We start from the raw sequence: 19,506 nt of genomic DNA on the forward strand, positions 1-19,506 counted from the left end.
GGCTAAACAAATAATCTTGTGCTTTTGTGCTTTGTCCCCAGAACTGAGAGAAAAATGGCTCGAACCAAAACAGTCATGAGCTCCAAGGTAAAAGTCTGTCTGGGAATAAATCGGGTGGTGGCGTGGACAGGGCTGCTGCTCGGAGCCACCTCCCTGAGCGCTGTCTGTGTCCCCTCCCCCAGACCCAACCTCCGAAGTGCATCCAGTGTGGGCAGTACCTGGACGACCCGGACCTCAAGTACGAGCAGCACCCCCCGGACGCGGTACGTGCCACCTCTTCCCGGCCTCTTGCGTCCCGCCTTCCGTGCCCTGCTTAACGGTCCAGTGTCCCTCAGGTGGATGAGCCGCAGATGTTGACGAACGAGAAGCTGTCCATCTTCGACGCCAACGAGTCTGGCTTTGAGAGTTACGAGGCTCTTCCCCAGCACAAACTGACCTGCTTCAGGTAACTGACGCGCTTCGGGGGGGTGTGTGCACGTGTCGTGCTGACGGCGCTTCCCTGAAGACACCTCCGTTCCTAGCAGCCCGGTGAAGTTCGCACCTGACCTGCAACGTTCCCTCTGCTGTTCTCGTTTTGTCCTGGTGCGGTTTTGGGGGACCGTGTTTTATTTCATGTATTAAAATGCTACATGTTGCCTCTCCAGTCTGTGCACGTCGTGAAGGTCAGATGTGTTCAAAGGAGGGCCAGCTCTGCTAGCTACTGATCCGGGTATTGTGGCTGTAGCAGCTTGGGCGTCCCAGCCTTCGTGGAGACAGAAAATAAACAAGCGACACCTGGTGACACTCAGAGAATGGGCAGGAGGAGGGAGCTCTGTGTAGAAGGGAAGGGCAGTGACTTGAGCAGAGACCTCGGTGGCATAAGACAATAGGCTGAGGGGGTAGCTAGGGGCCAAGCACCCCAGATGGAGAGACAGCAAGTCCCTGGCTAGGGGAGGGTGCCGAGGCTGGTGGGGAGTGCAAGTGGTAGGGGTGCAGTTGGGGGCGGGGTGGGCAGGGCGGGGCAGGCAGGGCCTTGCAGGCCATGGCGATGATTCTGGTGCCCGCTCTGGGGAGAAGCCTGTGGTGTCCAGCCTGTGCCTTTGCTGAGGCTCCGGTCAGCCCTCAAATAGGCAGAGGCCCTTTGGCGTCCCCAGCTCCATCCTGCTCCCTGTCCCCAGCAGTGCCGTTACTCTCAGAGGCTTCCCCTTCCCCGAGGGGACCTGCATGGCTCCGGGAGCAGCCCACTCCCTTGCAGGCCTCAGACGGTTTCTCTCTCTCCCTAGAGAGAGCGACGTGGGGGAGCCCCTCGGGGACACCTGTTAGAGGTGTCAGGCGGACGTTCTTTCCCAGGCAGCCTTTGCTGATGCCCACCCCACCCCGGGTTGGGGGCTCGTGCCCACTGGGCCAGGGCCCCATGACCCACGGTTGGATGGTGGTCGTGTCCCTCCCCTGGGTCCAGATTGGGATGCTGTCCATCCACCAGTGATCCCCAGGGCCTGGCTAAAAGCCACAGCACAAGTGAAGTGCACTGCAGTGGACAGTGCTACGGTCATGCCCACAGCCCTGCCTGTGGCCTTCTGGGGACAGAGGCTCAGAGAGAGCCGAGAGCTGGGGTGGGGCTTCCAGGAACTCGTAAGCGTCTCGGCCTCGTCGAGTCAGGGTCTGTTGTAGCCTCCACACAGCCATGGGGCTGCAGATTGGAGCCGTCTCTTCCCTGGGCCTCCCTCGATACGTTTGTCTGTGTGTGCCTGTCTCTCCCATCAGACCTTGAGTCCTAAGGCTGGCTGTCTTGGTCTGCCACACCTGGCAGGTAGTAGGGGAGCTCAGCTTAAGGTCTTCAGCTTTTTACTTTTTTAAAAGTTTTGTGAGCCTCAAAGATGAGCATTTCTGGCTTCCAAGGAGGTGCTAGGCCATTTGAGAGTAGTCGAGGGGCTACTTTCCAGGGACCTGTGCAGACCCCACGTGGGGCCCTGAGGCTGCCATGGCACCTCTGGGGGGAGGGCGATTTGGGGGCTGGCATGCAAGGTTTATAAGTAGAACCCCCAGTGTGTTCTGTTAAGTTTGGCCTCATGTTCTCTGACTTAACTAAGAAGAATGTTCTCCAACGTCAAGGGCTGTCGGGGCAGTGGGACTGTGGATGCCTTCTTTATGCTTCAGCGTTAGCCCCCAAAGTGAGGCAGAACCCCTCCTTCAAGCCCCTGACGTACCTCTTTTCCTAGTGCTGTATAACCTGCTTTGAGTTGTTTTTTTGAGGCATAACTCATAACAGAAAATTAACCATATATGAAATACTATGGACGGGCAAATCCATAAGAACGGAAAGCAGATTGGTGGTCACTAGAGCGGGGCCCAGGGGTATTGGGGAGTTGCTGCGTAATGGGGATGAGGTTTTATATTTTGGCATTGAAAATGTGCGGGGGCTGGACAGAGGTGGTGGTTGCACAACATGGTAGAATGTGCTCTGGAAGCCAGAGCTGCTCCCACCATCCGATCTCGGCGTTGCCTTTGCAAATCCACGTGCTCTCGACGCACAGGTGGGAGAGCCGGGCAGACGCTCGGGTGATGGAACCCTGTGCTTACCTAGCATTCTCGCAACCAAAAAGATGACGCGCGCTCTGTTCCCTGTCCAGCGTGTACTGCAAGCACGGCCACCTGTGCCCGATCGACACCGGCCTCATTGAGAAGAATATCGAGCTGTCCTTTTCCGGTTCAGCAAAACCAATCTACGACGACGACCCATCTCTTGAAGGTAAGTGGAATGTTCCAGGAGCATGTTTGGGACAGACATTCTCAAATGAGCAGATCCACTCACAGAGCAACATTCAGCTTAAAGTCAGGGCGTGAGACTCTGTGCCCTGGACAGCGACTTCAATGCGGATAAGAGATGCAAGCCGAGCTGGGCAGTCTGAGTGCCACTTAGCCCCCCTGGGGTGTGACGTGGGTCATAACTCTTAGTCTGTTTCCTTTTGGGAAACCGTTTCGTCTTTTTCTGCTCTAGGTGGCGTTAATGGCAAAAACCTCGGTCCCATCAACGAGTGGTGGATCACTGGCTTTGACGGAGGCGAGAAGGCTCTCATTGGCTTCAGCACCTGTAAGTGTGTGGCCCGCTGTAGGCTGTCCTCGGACCTGGAAGGGGCCTCGCACTGCTCTTCCTGGGGCTTGGCCGGGCTCTCATGGGAAGTCTGGGCGGGCTTGCAGAATGCCACGTGACCCTGTGGGAACCACAGCGGGTTTAGCTGGGATGGCCTCTCGTGTTAGTTACAACTGGCGTTGGAGCGGATCCTCTAGTTACAAGAGCAGGTCTTATCCTCGCAGCTCAAACCCAGGCTGAATTTCCAAAGCCGGAGACGAGCTTAGCAAAAGCCCACTCAGCGAGTCTCCCTTCTCCTGCTGGCTGGGACAGGCCCCTTCCAGCTGAGCCAGCCGGAACTGGTTGTGCTTTGTGTTTTTGACGTTTGGGTGTGGAGTGACTTCCAGTCTGTTCAGTAAATGTGATAGATTTGTCCCTCCCCTGTGGCCACCATAGGTGCCATCAGATTCAAAACCCTTTTTATTTTATTTATTTTTGAGACAGAGTCTCACTTTGTTGCCTGGGCTAGAGTGCCGTGACGTCAGCCTAGCTCACAGCAACCTCAAACTCCTGGGCTCAAGCGATCCTCCTGCCTCAGCCTCCCGAGAACCTGGGACTACAGGCATGTGCCACCATGGCCAGCTAATTTTTTCTGTATATTTTTAGTTGGCCGATTAATTTTTCTATTTTTAGTAGAGATGGGGGTCTCGCTCTTGCTCAGGCTGGTATTGAACTCCTGACCTTGAGCGATCCTCCCGCCTGGGCCTCCCAGAGTGCTAGGATTATAGGCATGAGCCACCGTGCCCGGCCTCAAACCCCTTTTTAAAACATCACGTGTTCACTGCAGCGTTTGCCGAGTATATTCTGATGGACCCTAGCCCCGAGTACGCGCCGATCTTCGGGCTGATGCAAGAGAAGATCTACATTAGTAAGATCGTGGTCGAGTTCCTGCAGAGGAATCCTGAATCGACCTACGAGGACCTGATCAACAAGATCGAGGTAAGGGCTTGAGGCTCTTCCTCGTCGGGGTCACGCCCGAAACGCAAGTCCAGAAGCCGTTTCCAGACTTGGCATCACGAGAACCGTTTGGTTAAGCATAAGAGAAATGCCTGCCTTTTCTTTCTCTTAAGACCACTGTTCCTCCTTCTGGACTCAACCTGAACCGCTTCACAGAGGATTCCCTCCTGCGACACGCGCAGTTTGTGGTGGAGCAGGTGGAGAGTTACGACGAGGCCGGGGACAGTGACGAGCAGCCCATCTTCCTGAGTCCCTGCATGAGGGCCCTGATTAAGCTGGCTGGGGTCACGCTGGGACAGAGGTAAGGACAGGCGGGCACAAGGCGAAGACTGAGGCGAGGAAGGCAGAGCGTGTCCTGTGTCCTCTTCCCCAGTCGGCTAAACTGCCGACTGAAACTTTTATATATATATATAGAAACCTTTCTCCCAGGCGAGCTGAGAGGCGTCAGACCATCAAGCACTCTGCCAAGGAGAAGGACAAAGGACCCACGAAAGCCACCACCACCAAGCTGGTCTACCAGATCTTTGACACTTTCTTCGCAGAGCAAATCGAAAAGGATGACCGAGAAGACAAGGAGAACGCCTTCAAACGCCGGCGGTGTGGCGTTTGCGAGGTAACCTTGCCTGGGTCGTCTCTGCGAACAACTGCTTAAACGTGACCCCAAGACAGAAGTTGGGAGAAAGAGTTGCTAGTCTGAGGGGACCCCTGCATGCCTCATGGGACAAACGTTAGAAGGACAGAAGTCAAGGGAGGTGTGCTCGGGCGCTTGCTGTTAATGCCGCTGTCCCTAACCGGAGAGCCTGGTTTCCGGCGTGGGCTTGTGCTGTCCACATCTCCCTGTGACAAGGCGACAGTGTGGGTGCGGAGGGAGTGGCCGCCCGCCAAAGGCTCAGCCTGGTGCAGGAGCTGCCCTGCCTCGCAACCCCTGGGAAAGTGGGGGACCTTGTCTAGCATAGATCTGAGGCCTTAGAAGGCCTCTTTTTCTGTGAATTTTTTAAAATACATGTTCCCTTCACTTTGGAGAAATTAATACCCTAATTCTATGACCCAGAGATTAGGCATATTTTGGTATCTATTATTTGACTTTCTTTGGGACAATCCCTTAAATGTGAAAATACGGCAGCTGCCTTCAGAACCACCCTGTGTTCGCACTTGACACGGACTTGGGGCCTTCCCTTTTTGTCCTCGGTGACAGCTCTTAACAGGAGCTTGCATGTCCTCACCAATCATATTTTTGTTTTATTTTTCTTTTAGTGCATGTGTGGCCAATATTTATATTTATAACTTTTTTTTTTTTTTTTTTTTTGAGACAGTTTCACTTTGTTGCCCGGGCTAGAGTATATTTATAACTCTTAAAACCTTTTTTTTGGAGACAGAGTCTCGCTCTGTTGCCTGGGCTAGCGTGCTGTGACGTCATCAAAGCTCACTGCAACCTCACACTCCTGAGCTCAAGCAATCCCCCTGCATAGCTGAGACTATAGGCATGCACCACATGCCCAGCTAATTAAAAAAAAATTTTAGAGGTGGGATCTCGCTCTGTTGCCCAGGCTGGTCTTGAACTTTGGCCTCAAATGATCCTCCCATGTTGGCCTCCCAAAGTGCTGGGAGTACAGGCACAAGCCACCATGCCCTGCCTGATTGACCTTTTTAATGCCATTTTGTAGGTTTGTCAACAGCCCGAGTGTGGAAAGTGTAAAGCCTGTAAGGACATGGTCAAGTTCGGTGGCAGTGGACGGAGCAAGCAGGCGTGCCAGGAGAGGAGGTGGGTTGGGCCGACTCTCGTTCTTGGGGCGGAGGGGTCAGCTTTGCGTGGGACAGCCGGTGGACACGTGCAGAGGGACAGGATCCTGTGTTCAGCGTTATCCCCAGCCTGTCCCTCTTAATCTGGCCAAAACAGCCTCAGTTGGCTTTACTTAGAAAAGGTGGCTTTGCTAAAACAAGTGACTTTGCAGGTGTCCCAATATGGCCATGAAGGAGGCAGATGACGACGAGGAAGTTGATGATAATATCCCAGAGATGCCGTCACCCAAAAAAATGCACCAGGGGAAGAAAAAGAAACAGAACAAAAATCGGATCTCCTGGGTTGGAGAAGCCGTCAAGGTAACCTTGGACAAGCCCTGGTCGTGTCGCTGCCGGGCTCGTGATGAGCAGTCGTCTCCGGGCATCTTGCCAGCCAGACCACTTGGGCAGCCTGAGCCCTGGTGACAGGAAACCTGCTTATTTGCCCCGTGAGAACAGGACTAGCTGAGAGCAAATGTCCCCTTAGTGTCACCTCCTTGATGTCCACAAGCCAGAGATAGTTCACTCTCTAAGCGTGAGGCCGACCACCTGCGGGTGCCACTGTGGACCCAGCACGCAGCTGAGCGCCTGCGGGAGGACAGACAGTGTGTCGGGTGGGGTGTGTGCCCTGGCAGCATGGAGGGCTGGAAGGGGCCCGAGGGCCACGAGGCTTTGAGGAGGTGGCGCCTGAGCTGGGGCGGAGGTCAGATAGGCGGCAGCCGCCTGAAGCCCTGGGGAAGTCCTGCCCTGCGGTGGCAGTGGGCTGACCTCGCTGGAGAAGCGGGAGGAAGCTTCTATGGCCAGAATTACCAGAGCAAGGGGCTGCCAGGCGGGAGAGGGGCCAGGGGTCGGATTGTGGGTGGCACTATTAAAATGGAACCCTGGACCCTCGGTGGTGGTCGGCACAGGCGCGGGGCTGAGGCCGTGGGAGCGGGTGGTGTGTAGTGGCCAGGTGCTGCAGCTCCTGGCTGCTTCCTAATCGAATTACTGTGAGTCACGTGCTTTTAGAACACAACAGAGGATCACACAGGCCAGTCCGAGCAAGGACCTTCAAAACAGTCCTCGCCTGAAATGAAACTCTTTTTCAGATTGATGGGAAGAAGAGTTACTACAGGAAAGTCTGCATTGATGCGGAAACCTTGGAAGTAGGGGACTGTGTATCTGTTATTCCAGATGATTCTTCCAAACCGCTGTATCTGGCGAGGTCCGTATCCTTCCCTCCGCCTGACTGCCACAAACAAGCAAGAGATGCCTGTTTTGCCAGAATGGCAGTCGCAGCTCCTGGCCCTAGAGTAAAACCAGAAAGACACAGTCTGCCTAAGTAGACTCAGTCGCGCTAGAACTTTCTCCCCGTGCCCGTCTTCCGCCTCCAGGGTCACGGCGCTGTGGGAGGACAGCAGCAGCGGGCAGATGTTCCACGCCCACTGGTTCTGTGCCGGGACAGATACCGTCCTTGGGGCCACGTCTGACCCTCTGGAGCTGTTCCTGGTAGACGAGTGTGAGGACATGCAGCTGTCGTATATCCACAGCAAAGTGAAGGTCGTTTACAAAGCTCCCTCGGAAAACTGGGCCTTGGAGGTGAGTCCTGGCACCCCTCGGGGGCTCCTGCCTCCCCGTGCTTGCGGCGCCAGCTGACAGCCGCTCCTGTCTCCACAGGGGGGCCTGGATCCTGAGTCCCTGCTGGCAGGGGACGACAGGAAGACCTATTTCTACCAGTTGTGGTACGATCAAGACTACGCGAGATTTGAGTCACCCCCAAAAACCCAGCCGACAGAGGACAACAAGTACAAGTGAGTGCTAGGGCTGGGCTCAGGGCTGTCCTTGTCCTCGGGGTTGTGCACTTTCTACACAGATCACTTTTGATTTCTGGATATTTCGGTCTGGTAGGGGTGTTCCCCCCAGCCCCAGTTCCCTGCTCACCAAAAACTAGCCTGACTCTATGGGAGTTGCTTTAAGTATATAGACAGCCAGGGGCTACCTTTAATTTAACTTTTTTTTGTTTAAAGAAACAGTTTTGCTTTGTCACCCAGGCTGGAGTGCAGTGGTGTGATTATAGCTCACGGCAACCTCAAACTCCTGGGCTCAAGGATCCTCATGCCTCAGCCTCCCGAGTAGCAGGGACTATAGGCATGTGCCCATGCCCGGCTAATTTTTTTTTGTATATTTTTAGTTGGTCAATTAATCTCTTTCTATTTTTTTTTAGTAGAGATGGGGTCTTCCTCAGGCTGGTTTCGAACTCCCAACCTTAAGCAATCCGCCCGCCTCGGCCTCCCAGAGTGCTAGGATTACAGGCGTGAGCCACCACGCCCGGCCCTAATTTTTAAATTTTTTATAGAGACGGGGTCTCACTGTGCTGCCCAGGCTTGTCTCAAACTCCTGGGCTCAAGCGATCCTCCCGCCTGGGATTACAGGCATGAGCCCCTGTGCCCAGAGCCTGTCTTTGCATTTTAAGACTTCCTGAGTGTCCCGCAGTGTGTGTGTCGCAGATTTTGCAAATTTTCTTCTGTTTTTTTAGGTATTTTCTCTTGAAAATGAGATCTTTTATCTCACTTTATTCTGACTGTGGGGGGCGGCTGCTTTTAGGTAGGTTCTTTTTTCTTAAACATCTAGTAGTGCCCTGTGTCTTCTTTGTAACCTGTACCTCACTTCTACTAGAAGTGGCAGCTGGCCTCCAGAGCAGTGACAGCAGCAGGGGCGGCGGGGAAGAGGCAGGAAGGGCCCTGGGTGCGTCTGTCCTGGCTCGGTTTCTCTGTCTAAGGCACTCTTCAGCTCTCCTTTAAGGGATTATTAATTAACAATGTTGAACTTTCTCAAGCACTTTTGTAGAGAGAACAGCATGAGCCGCCTCTGCTGTTCTGAGTGTGTTCTTAACTAGATTCTAGATTCTGTTGACTAATATCTTCCGGATTTTGACCTGATGACTCAAAAGTGGGATTGGCTTGTAAATTTCTGGTTTGTGTTCTCTCTTTGGTCTTTCGTCCCAAATAAGTGTCTTCAGAGTATGAGTGTAAAGTACAACAGAGCCAGTTCCTTTGAGCATGTGCAGGTATCTTCCTGTCCTGGTCCCCAGGGTCTGTGGATTAAGCCAGCAGCCTCAGGGCCTCCCATTACTTTCTTTCTTTTTTTTTATTTTTTTGAGGTAAGAGTCTTACTTTGTTGCCCGGACTAGAATGAGTGTGGTGGCATCAGCCTAGCACACTGCAACCTCAAACTCCTGTGCTCAAGCAATCCTCCTGCCTACAGGTGCAAGTCACCACACCCAGCTAATTTTTTAGTCCTATTTTTAGTTGACTAGTTTTTTCTATTTTTAGTAGAGAACGGGGGTCTCGCTCTTGATCAGGCTAGTCTTGAACTCCTGACCTCGAGCAATCCTCCAGCCTCGGTGTCCCAGAGTGCTAGGGTGACAGGCGTGAGCCACTGTGCCTGGCCAGGACCTCACATTTCTGTCCTTCATGTCTGTCCCTTCAGGTTCTGTGCAAGCTGTGCCCGTCTGGCTGAAATGAGACAAAAAGAAATCCCCAGGGTCTTGGAGCAGCTCGAAGACCTGGACGACCAGGTCCTCTACTACTCAGCCACCAAGAACGGCATTCAGTATCGGGTGGGCGACGGCGTGTACCTGCTGCCCGAGGCCTTCGCGTTCAAGTGAGTGGCCCCTTTGCCCAGGCAGGGCAGGGCCAGGGTGCTCTGCTCTCTCCTCCTCCACGCAGACATCCCCGCCCACCCCCTCGGTACCAGCTGTCGCCCAGCCGTCACAGCACTACCTGCGGCAGGCGACAGCACCCGGCTCCAGGCTAGCGCGATGGCAGTTCCGTTGCAGAGGGAAGCTGTGCGTCTGTGCGAAGTCCAAGAACCTACTGGCAGCCAGCGCCAGGGGCAGCTGGAGACCCCCCGCTCTGCCTCTGACCAGCCATGAGGCTTTGAGCCAGGGACCTCCTCTCAATCCCCATCTGTGAGAAGGACAGAGTAGTATGTCACCTGCTAGGGCTCTAAGGATTGAGTGAGTTAAAAGGCTTTGCACAGTGCCTGGCTTAAAGGAAAAGTTTAACAGGTGTAATTCCCATTGACTGAGAATAACTCACATCAGATGACCTCCTTGTGTGTCTCTTTCGAGAAAAAGAAATCAAGGCCACAGTCCATTTCCATACCCAGTCCCTTCTGTGTCCATTCTAAAAACAAGGGTGTGATTGGAATTACAGCCAACATGTTCCAAACTCAGTTCGATCTCATTTTCCTAGCGTCCCGGTGGGACCCGTTGCACGCCCGCGGTTCCGTTACTAAGAACTGGGGAGCACACCGACATTCCTCCGGTCTCGGCAGGGTGGAGTGCGTCACCCTGCACCCCGGGCCCTGGTCGTCCTCAGCAGGAAGGGGCGGGGCAGTCAGTGGTGTGAGCACAGACACCTTTGCAGCCCATCAGACTCTGGGGCTGGCGGGGAGAGCAAGGCAGCTGAGACTGAACCTTGACCTAGAGCTTTTCTAAGGGCATGAGCCTCGGTAGTTCTTACGTGGGTGTTTGACTGTGAATGGTTATTGTCGCTAGTCGGTCGTGCTGAGCTCACTACTTTGAGGTTTAACGTTCACTTACGCCACACGCTTGCTCTCGTAGCATCAAGCTGTCCAGCCCTGTGAAACGCCCCCGGAAGGAGCCCGTGGACGAAGACCTGTACCCAGAGCACTACCGGAAGTACTCGGACTACATCAAAGGGAGCAACCTGGACGCCCCTGAGCCCTACCGGATCGGCCGGATAAAGGAGATCTTCTGCCCCAAGAAGAGCAACGGCAAGCCCAACGAGGCCGACATCAAGATCAGGCTCAACAAGTTCTACAGGTCGGCACAGGCCTCTGCCCCGCCGCGAGGCCGCTGACTCTTCCAGAAGGCTCTGCTTGAGACGGGGTTGTGGCATAGCACCCACGGTTGTGTTTTAGGAGTTGGGTAGAGGGAGCTGCTTTGCCGAGTGTTTCTGGTTATCTGGTGGGTACTGACGCCAACTATGGCGATGATATTTCACAGCCCTGAGCCTTTCGGTCTTTAAGGCTGCAGAGCCCTTTCTCCAGGAGAAAGCCTTCAGCAGAAGCCCGAGTGTGATGCAAGCAGGGGGCAGTGTCCGGGGCCCTCCCCGTCTTCCCAGGCCCCCCTTCCTGTTTCTGGGGTTTTTCTCTCTCCTTACTTCTCCCAAGCTCTTGGCTTAACTCTTTTCTTTTTGTTGGGCCCCAGTAACTGGTAGTGGTTAGGCGCTGACCGGAAACTAACCTGTGCAGATAGGTGTGCTCATCTCGCTTCTTCCCTAACTCGGGTCAGAGATTTTCTGGAGTCTTTGTAATAGTTGTAATAACAGGACAGCAGGAAGAGGTGCAGCCGGTACAGGTGAGGGAACGAAGCTCTCGAGAAGCTTCTACAGGAGACAGGTGGGGCAAAGCGACCAGTCAAGCTGACCCAACTGGGGCTGGCGGTTTCTTTACCCAGGGGCCCCTGAGCACCCCTGGGGAATGTGACGCCATTTAGTTCGGTGTAAGCTCACAGCAAGAGAGTCCCTAACAAGGTGCCTTCCGCTCGCAGGCCCGAGAACACTCACAAGTCCACCCCAGCGAGCTACCACGCAGACATCAACCTGCTCTACTGGAGCGACGAGGAGGCCGTGGTGGACTTCACAGCCGTGCAGGGCCGCTGCGCCGTGGAGTACGGGGAAGACCTGCCTGAGTGTGTCCAGGATTATTCAACGGGCGGCCCGGACCGCTTCTACTTTTTGGAGGTGATGCCCCTGCTCACTAGAGGGGAGGCTTCAGGGCCAGTCTGGCCAGAAAGCAGTTCGGCACTGGGCTCCATAAGGAGTGTAGCTTGAGTCATTGCAGAGTTCTCCATAGAACAAATCCCTGATGTTCAGGTTGTTGTAGAGTCTAATTCTCCTGGTCTTTAAGAACTACGATGTAGAATGTACCATTTAGTGTCATACTGCTGTTGAACTTTAAGGACCCTCGGGCAGCCCCTGCTAGCCTGACCAATGTCAGGCTACGCGTGGGAGATGAAGCTATGTCCCTGGGTCCCTTCAGGCAGGTCCGAGCAGCCATGCAGGTGGCCCTGGTTATGTCAAAGATGCGGGAATTTTTTGATCAAGCTGATCACTTTTGAACTTTTGGAGCAATGCCTTCCTGTGTTGGCTTATCTTAAAATGATACATGCCGGTGTTTCCTGGGCTGCAGTATGAATGGCCTAATCAGACAGTAGTTTCCACACCACACTTTTTCCTGTTTTAGAATGAATAGTCCAAGGGCCTATACTAATAGGAATTTCAGTGTTGGCCAGATGAAATATTTGTTCGAATAGAATAGGGTTTCCCTTTGTTTTTCTTTAAGTTTCCAGCATAGTAAAACTGCTTATTGGAGGCTAATTGCTTGTGGCCCTATTCAGGGAGAAATGAAGTGACTATCAAATTCACTTCTTTTTTTTGTTTGTTTGTTTGTTTTTTGAGACAGTCTCACTTTGTTGCCCAGGCTAGAGTGAGTGCCATGGCATCAGCCTAGCTCACAGCAACCTCAAACTCCTGGGCTCAAGCGATCCTCCTGTGTCAGCCTCCGAGTAGCTGGGACTACAGGCATGTGCCACCATGCCCGGGTCATTTTTTTTATATATATTAGTTGGCCAATTAATTTCTTTCTATTTATAGTAGAGACAGGGTCTTGCTCTTGCTCAGGCTGGTTTCGAACTCCTGACCTTGAGCAATCCGCCCACCTCGGCGTCCCAGAGTGCTAGGATGACAGGCGTGAGCCACCACGCCTGGCTCAAATTTAACTTCTTAAGTAGCCCTTAGAGAGGGTACCAGTGCCTTTCTCCAAAGGATGATCACGTTCTCTCCTTAACAGGCCTATAACGCAAAGACCAAAAGCTTTGAAGACCCTCCAAACCATGCCCGTAGTCCTGGAAATAAAGGGAAAGGGAAAGGAAAAGGTATGTTGTTGTCCACAGGCTGCTTTCCAGGTCTGTCTTTTGTAACTCAAGGGACTTACCGTGACTAACGTGACCGACTGGGAATTCTGGCCTTTCCCCTGCGCTTTGCTGCTCGGGGGAGTGAGGCCGTTTGGGTGTTAAGGAGGCGTTTAAAGAGAGCCAGTTGGGTTCGAAGTGGCCTGTCTCCTCCAGGGAAAGGCAAGCCCAGATCACCAACGTCTGAGCCGAGCGAACCAGAGATGGAAATCAAGCTGCCCAAACTGCGCACCCTGGACGTGTTTTCTGGCTGCGGGGGGCTGTCGGAGGGATTCCACCAGGCAGGTGAGCCCGAGAGGCGTCCTGCCTCTGAACAGCTAGGAAAACTGGATCAGGCAGGTTCTGCCTGAACGACCTCCCTGGCCCTGGTCACCATCCTGACTCGGCCTCGCTGAGCAGGGTCGAGCGGGTTGCGAGCTCGCCTTTGTCCTCTCGCCCGCCAGGCATCTCTGAGACGTTATGGGCCATCGAAATGTGGGACCCAGCGGCCCAGGCCTTCCGGCTGAACAATCCTGGCTCCACGGTGTTCACGGAAGACTGCAACGTCCTGCTCAAGCTGGTCATGGCTGGTGAGGCCACCAACTCCCGGGGCCAGAGGCTGCCCCAGAAGGGCGACGTGGAGATGCTGTGTGGTGGGCCGCCCTGCCAGGGCTTCAGTGGCATGAACCGTTTCAACTCAAGGACCTATTCCAAGTTCAAAAACTCCCTGGTGGTCTCATTCCTAAGGTAAATGGGACAGCAGCCCCTTGGTGTCACCTGCTGGCCAAGGGTGACCAGACAGACAGCCCAGGGCCAGGGTGCCTGAGATGCTGGCTGTGCCACGTGTCGGCAGTGATTGGTTTCACCTTGGCCTTGCTGGGTGCCCTGCGGGAGGCCTCTGCCTCCAGAAATGCACAGCTCAGCTCTCCCTGAATCAAGGAGCGCTTGGGGCTGGACACGATGGCTCACGCCTGTCATCCCAACACTCTGGGAGGCAGAGGCGGGAGGATGGCTTGAGGTCAAGAGTTCAAGACCAGCCTGAGCAAAAATGAGACCCCGTCTCTACTAAAAACAGGAAAAATTAGCCGGGCATTGTGGTGCATGCCTGTAGTCCCAGCTACTCGGGAGGTTGAGGCAGGAGGATCGCTTGAGCCCAGGAGTTTAGGCTATAGTGAGCTTTGTTGATGTCACCTCACTCTGGCCTGGGTGACAGAGCAAGACTATCTCAAAAAAACCCATTGGGGAGTGGCTTCTCTTGAAGTGGGTCTTGTCCCTTCTGTGTGGGGTGACTGCAGCCTCCCCCTGCAGCTACTGCGACTACTACCGGCCGCGCTACTTCCTCCTGGAGAACGTCAGGAACTTCGTCTCCTTCAAGCGCTCCATGGTCCTGAAGCTCACGCTGCGCTGCCTGGTCCGCATGGGCTACCAGTGCACCTTCGGCGTGCTGCAGGTGGGCCTGGGACTGGGGCGGGCCGTGTGGCCAGCGGGGAGGGGCAGGGGCAGGTGTCCCTAACCAAGAGTAGGGTTCAAAGGCGCAGGGCTGCCACCCGAGCAGCAGGGGCGCGTGGGGACCTGCACTGCCGGCAGGGAAGATGGACCCTCTGGCGTCTTCTCCAGAGCTGTGTTCTTGCCGGGCCAGCACAGCGCCGGCTGTGGGGGTTCTTGCCACTTGTCCCAGCGCCTTTCCCTCTGTGGGGAAGGGTGGGCGGCCAACCACGGAGCTCCAGGAGAGGAGCTGTTGGCCCTGCACGGGGGTGCCAAGTGGGGCCAGCAGAGCCTCTTGGAGGCCCAGCTAGTTGATAGTTTTAAAAGAAAAACAGGCATTTTTCTCTCTGGGTGCCTGTGCACCCACAGAGCCCCAGAAGGGGCACAGGTTGCCCTCCAGCGGCTGCCAGTAGTGTGTCTGCAGGGACGGGGCTGTCAGCGGGGACAAGGCCTTGTCTGAAAATCGTCCCCTGTCTGTCTGCCTGGCGATCGAGGGCCCGACTGAAAAGGGAGCAGCTGTCCACATAGGAAGGCGGGGCTGGCCGCCAGGCAGCAAGTGACTGTCAGGCTGACCAGGCGAGCCTTGTCACAGCTGTGTTCTCTGTCCTGTGACCACGGCTGGCAGGCAGGCGGCAGGGCTCTGGTCTCCCCCGGCTGCTCTCCTCCCTGAGTGCTAAGGCCCTGGAGTCCCTTATACCCTCTTAAAAAGCTGGGGGGACTCGCCAGTGGGGTTCACTGCCGTCTTCTCCAGTAGCCACTGCGTGGGCTCGGCTGCCTGCCCTTCCATCTGGTACCACCTCTTGTTAGGACCAACCTGCTGGGGTAGCCGGGGGTCCCACAGTGACTTGGGTGCTGCTGGCCCTGGGTCTGGCCGGGCGCAGGTGTCCCGCTGACCATGTGTGTCTGTCCCCATCGCGCAGGCTGGCCAGTACGGCGTGGCCCAGACCCGGAGGCGAGCCATCATCCTGGCCGCGGCCCCTGGGGAGAAGCTCCCACTGTTCCCAGAGCCACTGCATGTGTTCGCGCCCCGGGCCTGCCAGCTGAGCGTCGTGGTAGACGACAAGAAGTTTGTCAGCAACATCACCAGGTCAGAGGCCCTGCCGGCCGCTGTGGGCGCTGCACGGTGGGTCCCGGGGACTGAGCATCACGCGGTGGTCTGGGCTCGGGTCTCTGTCGAGAGGCCTGAGCTGAGGAGTGGACAGTGTGGCATCTGGCCAGCCACACTAGCGCTCTGCCACCTCCAGTCTTAAGTTCTGACCCTGCATCACCCGCCCCCAGCAAGTTTGCGGTTGGCGTCCAGGCGCACAGTGCCGCCCATGGGACCCTGGGCCATGCTGTGACCGCTGGAGAGGGCATGGCTAGCAGTAGGCGGGTGGCACCTGTGACGAAAGGACCTCGCACCTGTGGCATGAGTCCCCGGAGGTGTCGACTGCCTGCCTGTTCTGTCGTAGGTTGAGCTCGGGGCCGTACCGAACCATCACGGTGCGCGACACCATGTCCGACCTGCCCGAGGTCCGGAACGGGGCTTCGGCGCTGGAGATCCTGTACAACGGGGAGCCCCAGTCCTGGTTCCAGCGGCAGCTGCGCGGCTCGCAGTACCAGCCCATCCTCAGGGACCACATCTGCAAGGTGCCGCCGCCCTCCCGGGAGTCCTCTCTGCTACGCGCAGGCCTGGGGTCCACTGTCTGCTCCTGTCACCGCCCTAAGTCCAAACCGCTGTCGTCCCCTGGCTCCCAGCATTGCTCCTTCACGTCCTGACGCCCACGGTGGACATAGTCACCCCCATGGGACAACAGTCAGAGCTTCTGCTGTCCTGGACTCGGCCCACCCCACCTAGCCTCCCTGGCCACTCCCCTTCCTGCGTGTTCTCCCGCATCCACCAAGGCTGGCCCCAGAGCTGCCTGTCCCCACCCCATAGGCCTGGCTTTGGTGACACACTGGCCCCCAGTCGGCCCTTCTCAGGTGCCCGCCCTGTCCCTGCACTGCTCCGTGTCCCTGCTCTGGGGTCCTCGTGCCATGTGCACCAGCCTGAGTTTGTGTCGCCCTGACGGGCACGAGCCCCACGGGGCTTCCTGGGTGGCGCAGTGTTCCCAGTGCCCAGCTTGGCTTGGGTGCTCAGATGCTCCCTGAGTGAGGTGACAGCGGGGCCCACCATGCTCTTTCAGGACATGAGCGAGTTGGTGGCCGCCCGCATGCGGCACATCCCCCTGGCCCCGGGCTCAGACTGGCGCGACCTGCCCAACATTGAGGTGCGGCTCTCGGACGGCACGATGGCCAGGAAGCTGCGGTACACCCACCACGACAGGAAGAACGGCCGCAGCAGCTCCGGGGCCCTCCGCGGCGTCTGCTCCTGCGTGGAAGGTGGGACCCCGGGACCGCGGCTCCCTGCAGCGGCGGGGGCTCGGGGAGGAGGCAGTTGCCTGGGCTTCTGAGAAGCAGAGACTCGGGCTTCTGCCCATTAGCTGCGGCTGGGGCTGGCGCCGGCGACACACCAGGCCGGGTTGCCCAAGTAAATGGCTGCCGAGAGGTGAAGTGATTCTCTCCCCGGCCGGGTCCCCACACAGTAGGTGCCTGCTCTGTCCCTGCCTCCCAGAGCTCCGAGGGCTGGTGTGTGCCATCCCTGGGACCTGTCCCACTCCGTGTCCCCAGCCCCACAGCAGTCCTCTCTTGCAGCCGGCAAAGCCTGCGACCCCGCGGCGAGGCAGTTCAACACCCTCATCCCCTGGTGCCTGCCCCACACCGGGAACAGGCACAACCACTGGGCCGGCCTCTACGGAAGGCTCGAGTGGGACGGCTTCTTCAGCACGACCGTCACCAACCCTGAGCCCATGGGCAAGCAGGTAGGTGGACAGGGACATCTGGGGCGCAGGGTCAGGCCGCTGCGCCTTGGCGCCCGGGAGGAGCAGGCGGTGCGGGCGCAGCGGGGCAGTGTCCTTTCTCTCCCTGTCCCTGTGGCGAGTGGGCCTGACCCCCTCCCCTTGCCCACCGCTCCTGTCGCCCCCAGGGCCGCGTGCTGCACCCGGAGCAGCACCGCGTGGTGAGCGTGCGGGAGTGCGCCCGCTCCCAGGGCTTCCCCGACACCTACCGGCTGTTCGGCAACATCCTGGACAAGCACCGGCAGGTCAGTGGCCACCGCGGCTGCTCCGCCCTCCCTGGGGCTCTGGCGGGAGTCCCGCACTGAGCCGCTGCCCCAGGCTGGACGGCCGGCCTGCGCCCCACGGGGGTGGGGCGGGGGCGGGGGCGTGGCCAGGGCTCCACCTGCCGCAGGAGCGGGCGGAACTGGGCGGGTCGGGAACTCACTGGCTAAGAGTTAAACAGACCGGTACAGTCACCCCTGACTGCTGCTCGGGTGTCAGGCCAACGCAGTCGGGCATCCTGATGGAGTGGATTTGCGGGGACGAGATGCGCACGGGGCTGGCATCCCCGGGGCCCAGGTGTTCCGGTGAAAACCACCCATTTCACCCCCTTTCCCCCGAATCTCGTCCTCCTGAAGCAGCCGCTCTTGGCTGGGAGTGAAGCATGTCTTGGCGGCTTCCTTGTCTTCGAGAGTCTTTCTGGAACTCTCTAGAGGCCCCCTCCTGTGTTAATGACTCACACGGAGTGGGAGGGTCTGAGGGCCGCTGTGGTGGATGCACTCTGGGGACCCGTGTGAGCAGGAGACCAGGACCCCTCCCCAAGGGGCCCGGTACCCTCGTCATCCTCCTCATCCTCGTCCCGAGCGGAGGCCCAGCGCACTTGTCCCCAGCACGCGGCTGGCCGGGCAAACCAGGCATCGCCTCCTCCCCTCCCGCAGGTGGGCAACGCGGTGCCGCCTCCCCTGGCCAGAGCCATCGGCTTGGAGATCAGGCTCTGCATGTTGGCCAAAGCGCGCGACAGTGCCTCAGGTATGGCGGGCCGCCGCCCTGTGGGGGGGCGGTGTGGGGACGCTGGGTACGCTCTAGGCTCTGGGGCTCCGGCGAGTCCCCCACCCTCCCACCCCATGGCCCCATTGTTCTCGAGAGGCTTCCTCGAGGATTGAGCAAATTGCACACGTCCTGTGCTTAGAACAGGCGCCTGGCACGCAGCGGGTGTGCAGTCGCAGGCCATCTTCCGTGCTCCTGCGGGCGACTTTGGCTCGGCAGGCCCTGCCTCGGATGCTCCCGCCTCTGTGGCACGTTCGAGGTGTGCTCGGTCTCCACCAATATTGTCCACTTAGAGCCGCGGCTGCTCATTAGATCAGTCGCTGACATGGGCGCCGGGCGTTACTTGCTTCCCGATTGACCGTGTCTGTGCTCGGCCGTCATTGCTTAGCGTGACACCGTGTGTGTTCCCCGGAATGACCTTTTCTTTTGTTTCTCTTCAGCTAAAATAAAGGAGGAGGAAGCTGCCAGGGACTAGCTTCGCCCTCCCGTCACCCTTTTCTCCAGCACCAGGAATCCATGCACTGATGTTGTATTTTTAACATGTTGAAATCTGTCGGTTCAAATGTGTTGTGCACGGTGTTTGTGGCCTTGGCTGACACGGAGCTGTCCTGTGAGGTTTGCTTATCAACTGATGACTTAGTGATCAAATTGTGCCGTACCTTGTACGTTCAGGATTTTAAAAGTTTTTGGTTTTTTTGGTTTGTTTTTTTTTTTTAAATTTAACATGTATACATGGGAACCCTCAGAAAATGAAGATTCCTTAAAAGTTTTTTATTATGCATTATATCAAATGTTACCACCGTATGAGTGGAAATTAAGACTTTATGTAGTTTTTATATGTTGTAATATTTCTTCAAATAAATCTCTCCTATAAACCAGCCCAGGTGGTGACTTGTGATTTCTGGCTGAAGGTGGACAGGAATAGGCTCCTCACTGCTAAAGGGGACCCCCACAGAGGCATTGTGTTGTCTGTGTTTTGGGGGTAGGAGTCAACTCTGTGACTCAATTTGGGCCAATGAGATGCAAGTGGAACTTGGTAGTGTGTCCTCCAGGAAAGCCATTTAAAGCAAAGTCTTGGCCAGCCTTCCCCATGGCCTATAGCCCTCCTTGGTCTGGAGAGTGCTGTGATGGCTGGCAGTGTAGCAGCCATCCTATGACCATGAGGACAGAAGCCCCATGGAGTGGATGGTGGAACCAGAGAGGAGGAGTCACTCAGAGCATTCCCACGCCCTGACAAAACCCCCTGCTGTAAATGGTGCCACACTGAACATCTTTGTACATCTTACTCCCTCGTTTCCTTTAGGGAAATGTCTACA

At 56.5% G+C, this 19,506-nt stretch overlaps 1 protein-coding gene across 4 annotated transcripts in view; it reads left to right on the forward strand.

The window, feature by feature from the left end:
* DNMT1 (DNA methyltransferase 1) overlaps nt 1–19,068 on the forward strand; it is a 43,162-nt gene extending 24,094 nt beyond the window's left edge. For 3 of the 4 annotated variants that reach the window (XM_012790673.3, XM_012790675.3, XM_012790676.2), the window contains 27 exons: nt 42–87; nt 183–263; nt 336–445; nt 2,610–2,728; nt 2,978–3,070; nt 3,897–4,048; nt 4,180–4,367; nt 4,481–4,679; nt 5,731–5,828; nt 6,019–6,166; nt 6,934–7,049; nt 7,219–7,423; nt 7,502–7,635; nt 9,314–9,487; nt 10,452–10,673; nt 11,403–11,595; nt 12,704–12,788; nt 12,981–13,109; nt 13,268–13,550; nt 14,112–14,253; nt 15,209–15,375; nt 15,740–15,917; nt 16,454–16,649; nt 16,962–17,128; nt 17,293–17,409; nt 18,082–18,172; nt 18,631–19,068. In XM_012790673.3, the coding sequence (XP_012646127.1) occupies nt 42–87; nt 183–263; nt 336–445; nt 2,610–2,728; nt 2,978–3,070; nt 3,897–4,048; nt 4,180–4,367; nt 4,481–4,679; nt 5,731–5,828; nt 6,019–6,166; nt 6,934–7,049; nt 7,219–7,423; nt 7,502–7,635; nt 9,314–9,487; nt 10,452–10,673; nt 11,403–11,595; nt 12,704–12,788; nt 12,981–13,109; nt 13,268–13,550; nt 14,112–14,253; nt 15,209–15,375; nt 15,740–15,917; nt 16,454–16,649; nt 16,962–17,128; nt 17,293–17,409; nt 18,082–18,172; nt 18,631–18,665 (3,868 nt within the window). In that variant the 3' untranslated portion in view covers nt 18,666–19,068. The remainder of the gene's footprint in view (nt 1–41; nt 88–182; nt 264–335; nt 446–2,609; nt 2,729–2,977; nt 3,071–3,896; nt 4,049–4,179; nt 4,368–4,480; nt 4,680–5,730; nt 5,829–6,018; nt 6,167–6,933; nt 7,050–7,218; nt 7,424–7,501; nt 7,636–9,313; nt 9,488–10,451; nt 10,674–11,402; nt 11,596–12,703; nt 12,789–12,980; nt 13,110–13,267; nt 13,551–14,111; nt 14,254–15,208; nt 15,376–15,739; nt 15,918–16,453; nt 16,650–16,961; nt 17,129–17,292; nt 17,410–18,081; nt 18,173–18,630) is intronic. The other variant, XM_012790674.3, reaches the window with a different exon arrangement.
* Nucleotides 19,069–19,506: the final 438 nt, after the last annotated feature.

The sequence above is a fragment of the Microcebus murinus genome, chromosome 27, assembly GCF_040939455.1.
Source record: "Microcebus murinus isolate Inina chromosome 27, M.murinus_Inina_mat1.0, whole genome shotgun sequence".
Classification (NCBI taxonomy): Eukaryota; Metazoa; Chordata; class Mammalia; order Primates; family Cheirogaleidae; genus Microcebus; species Microcebus murinus.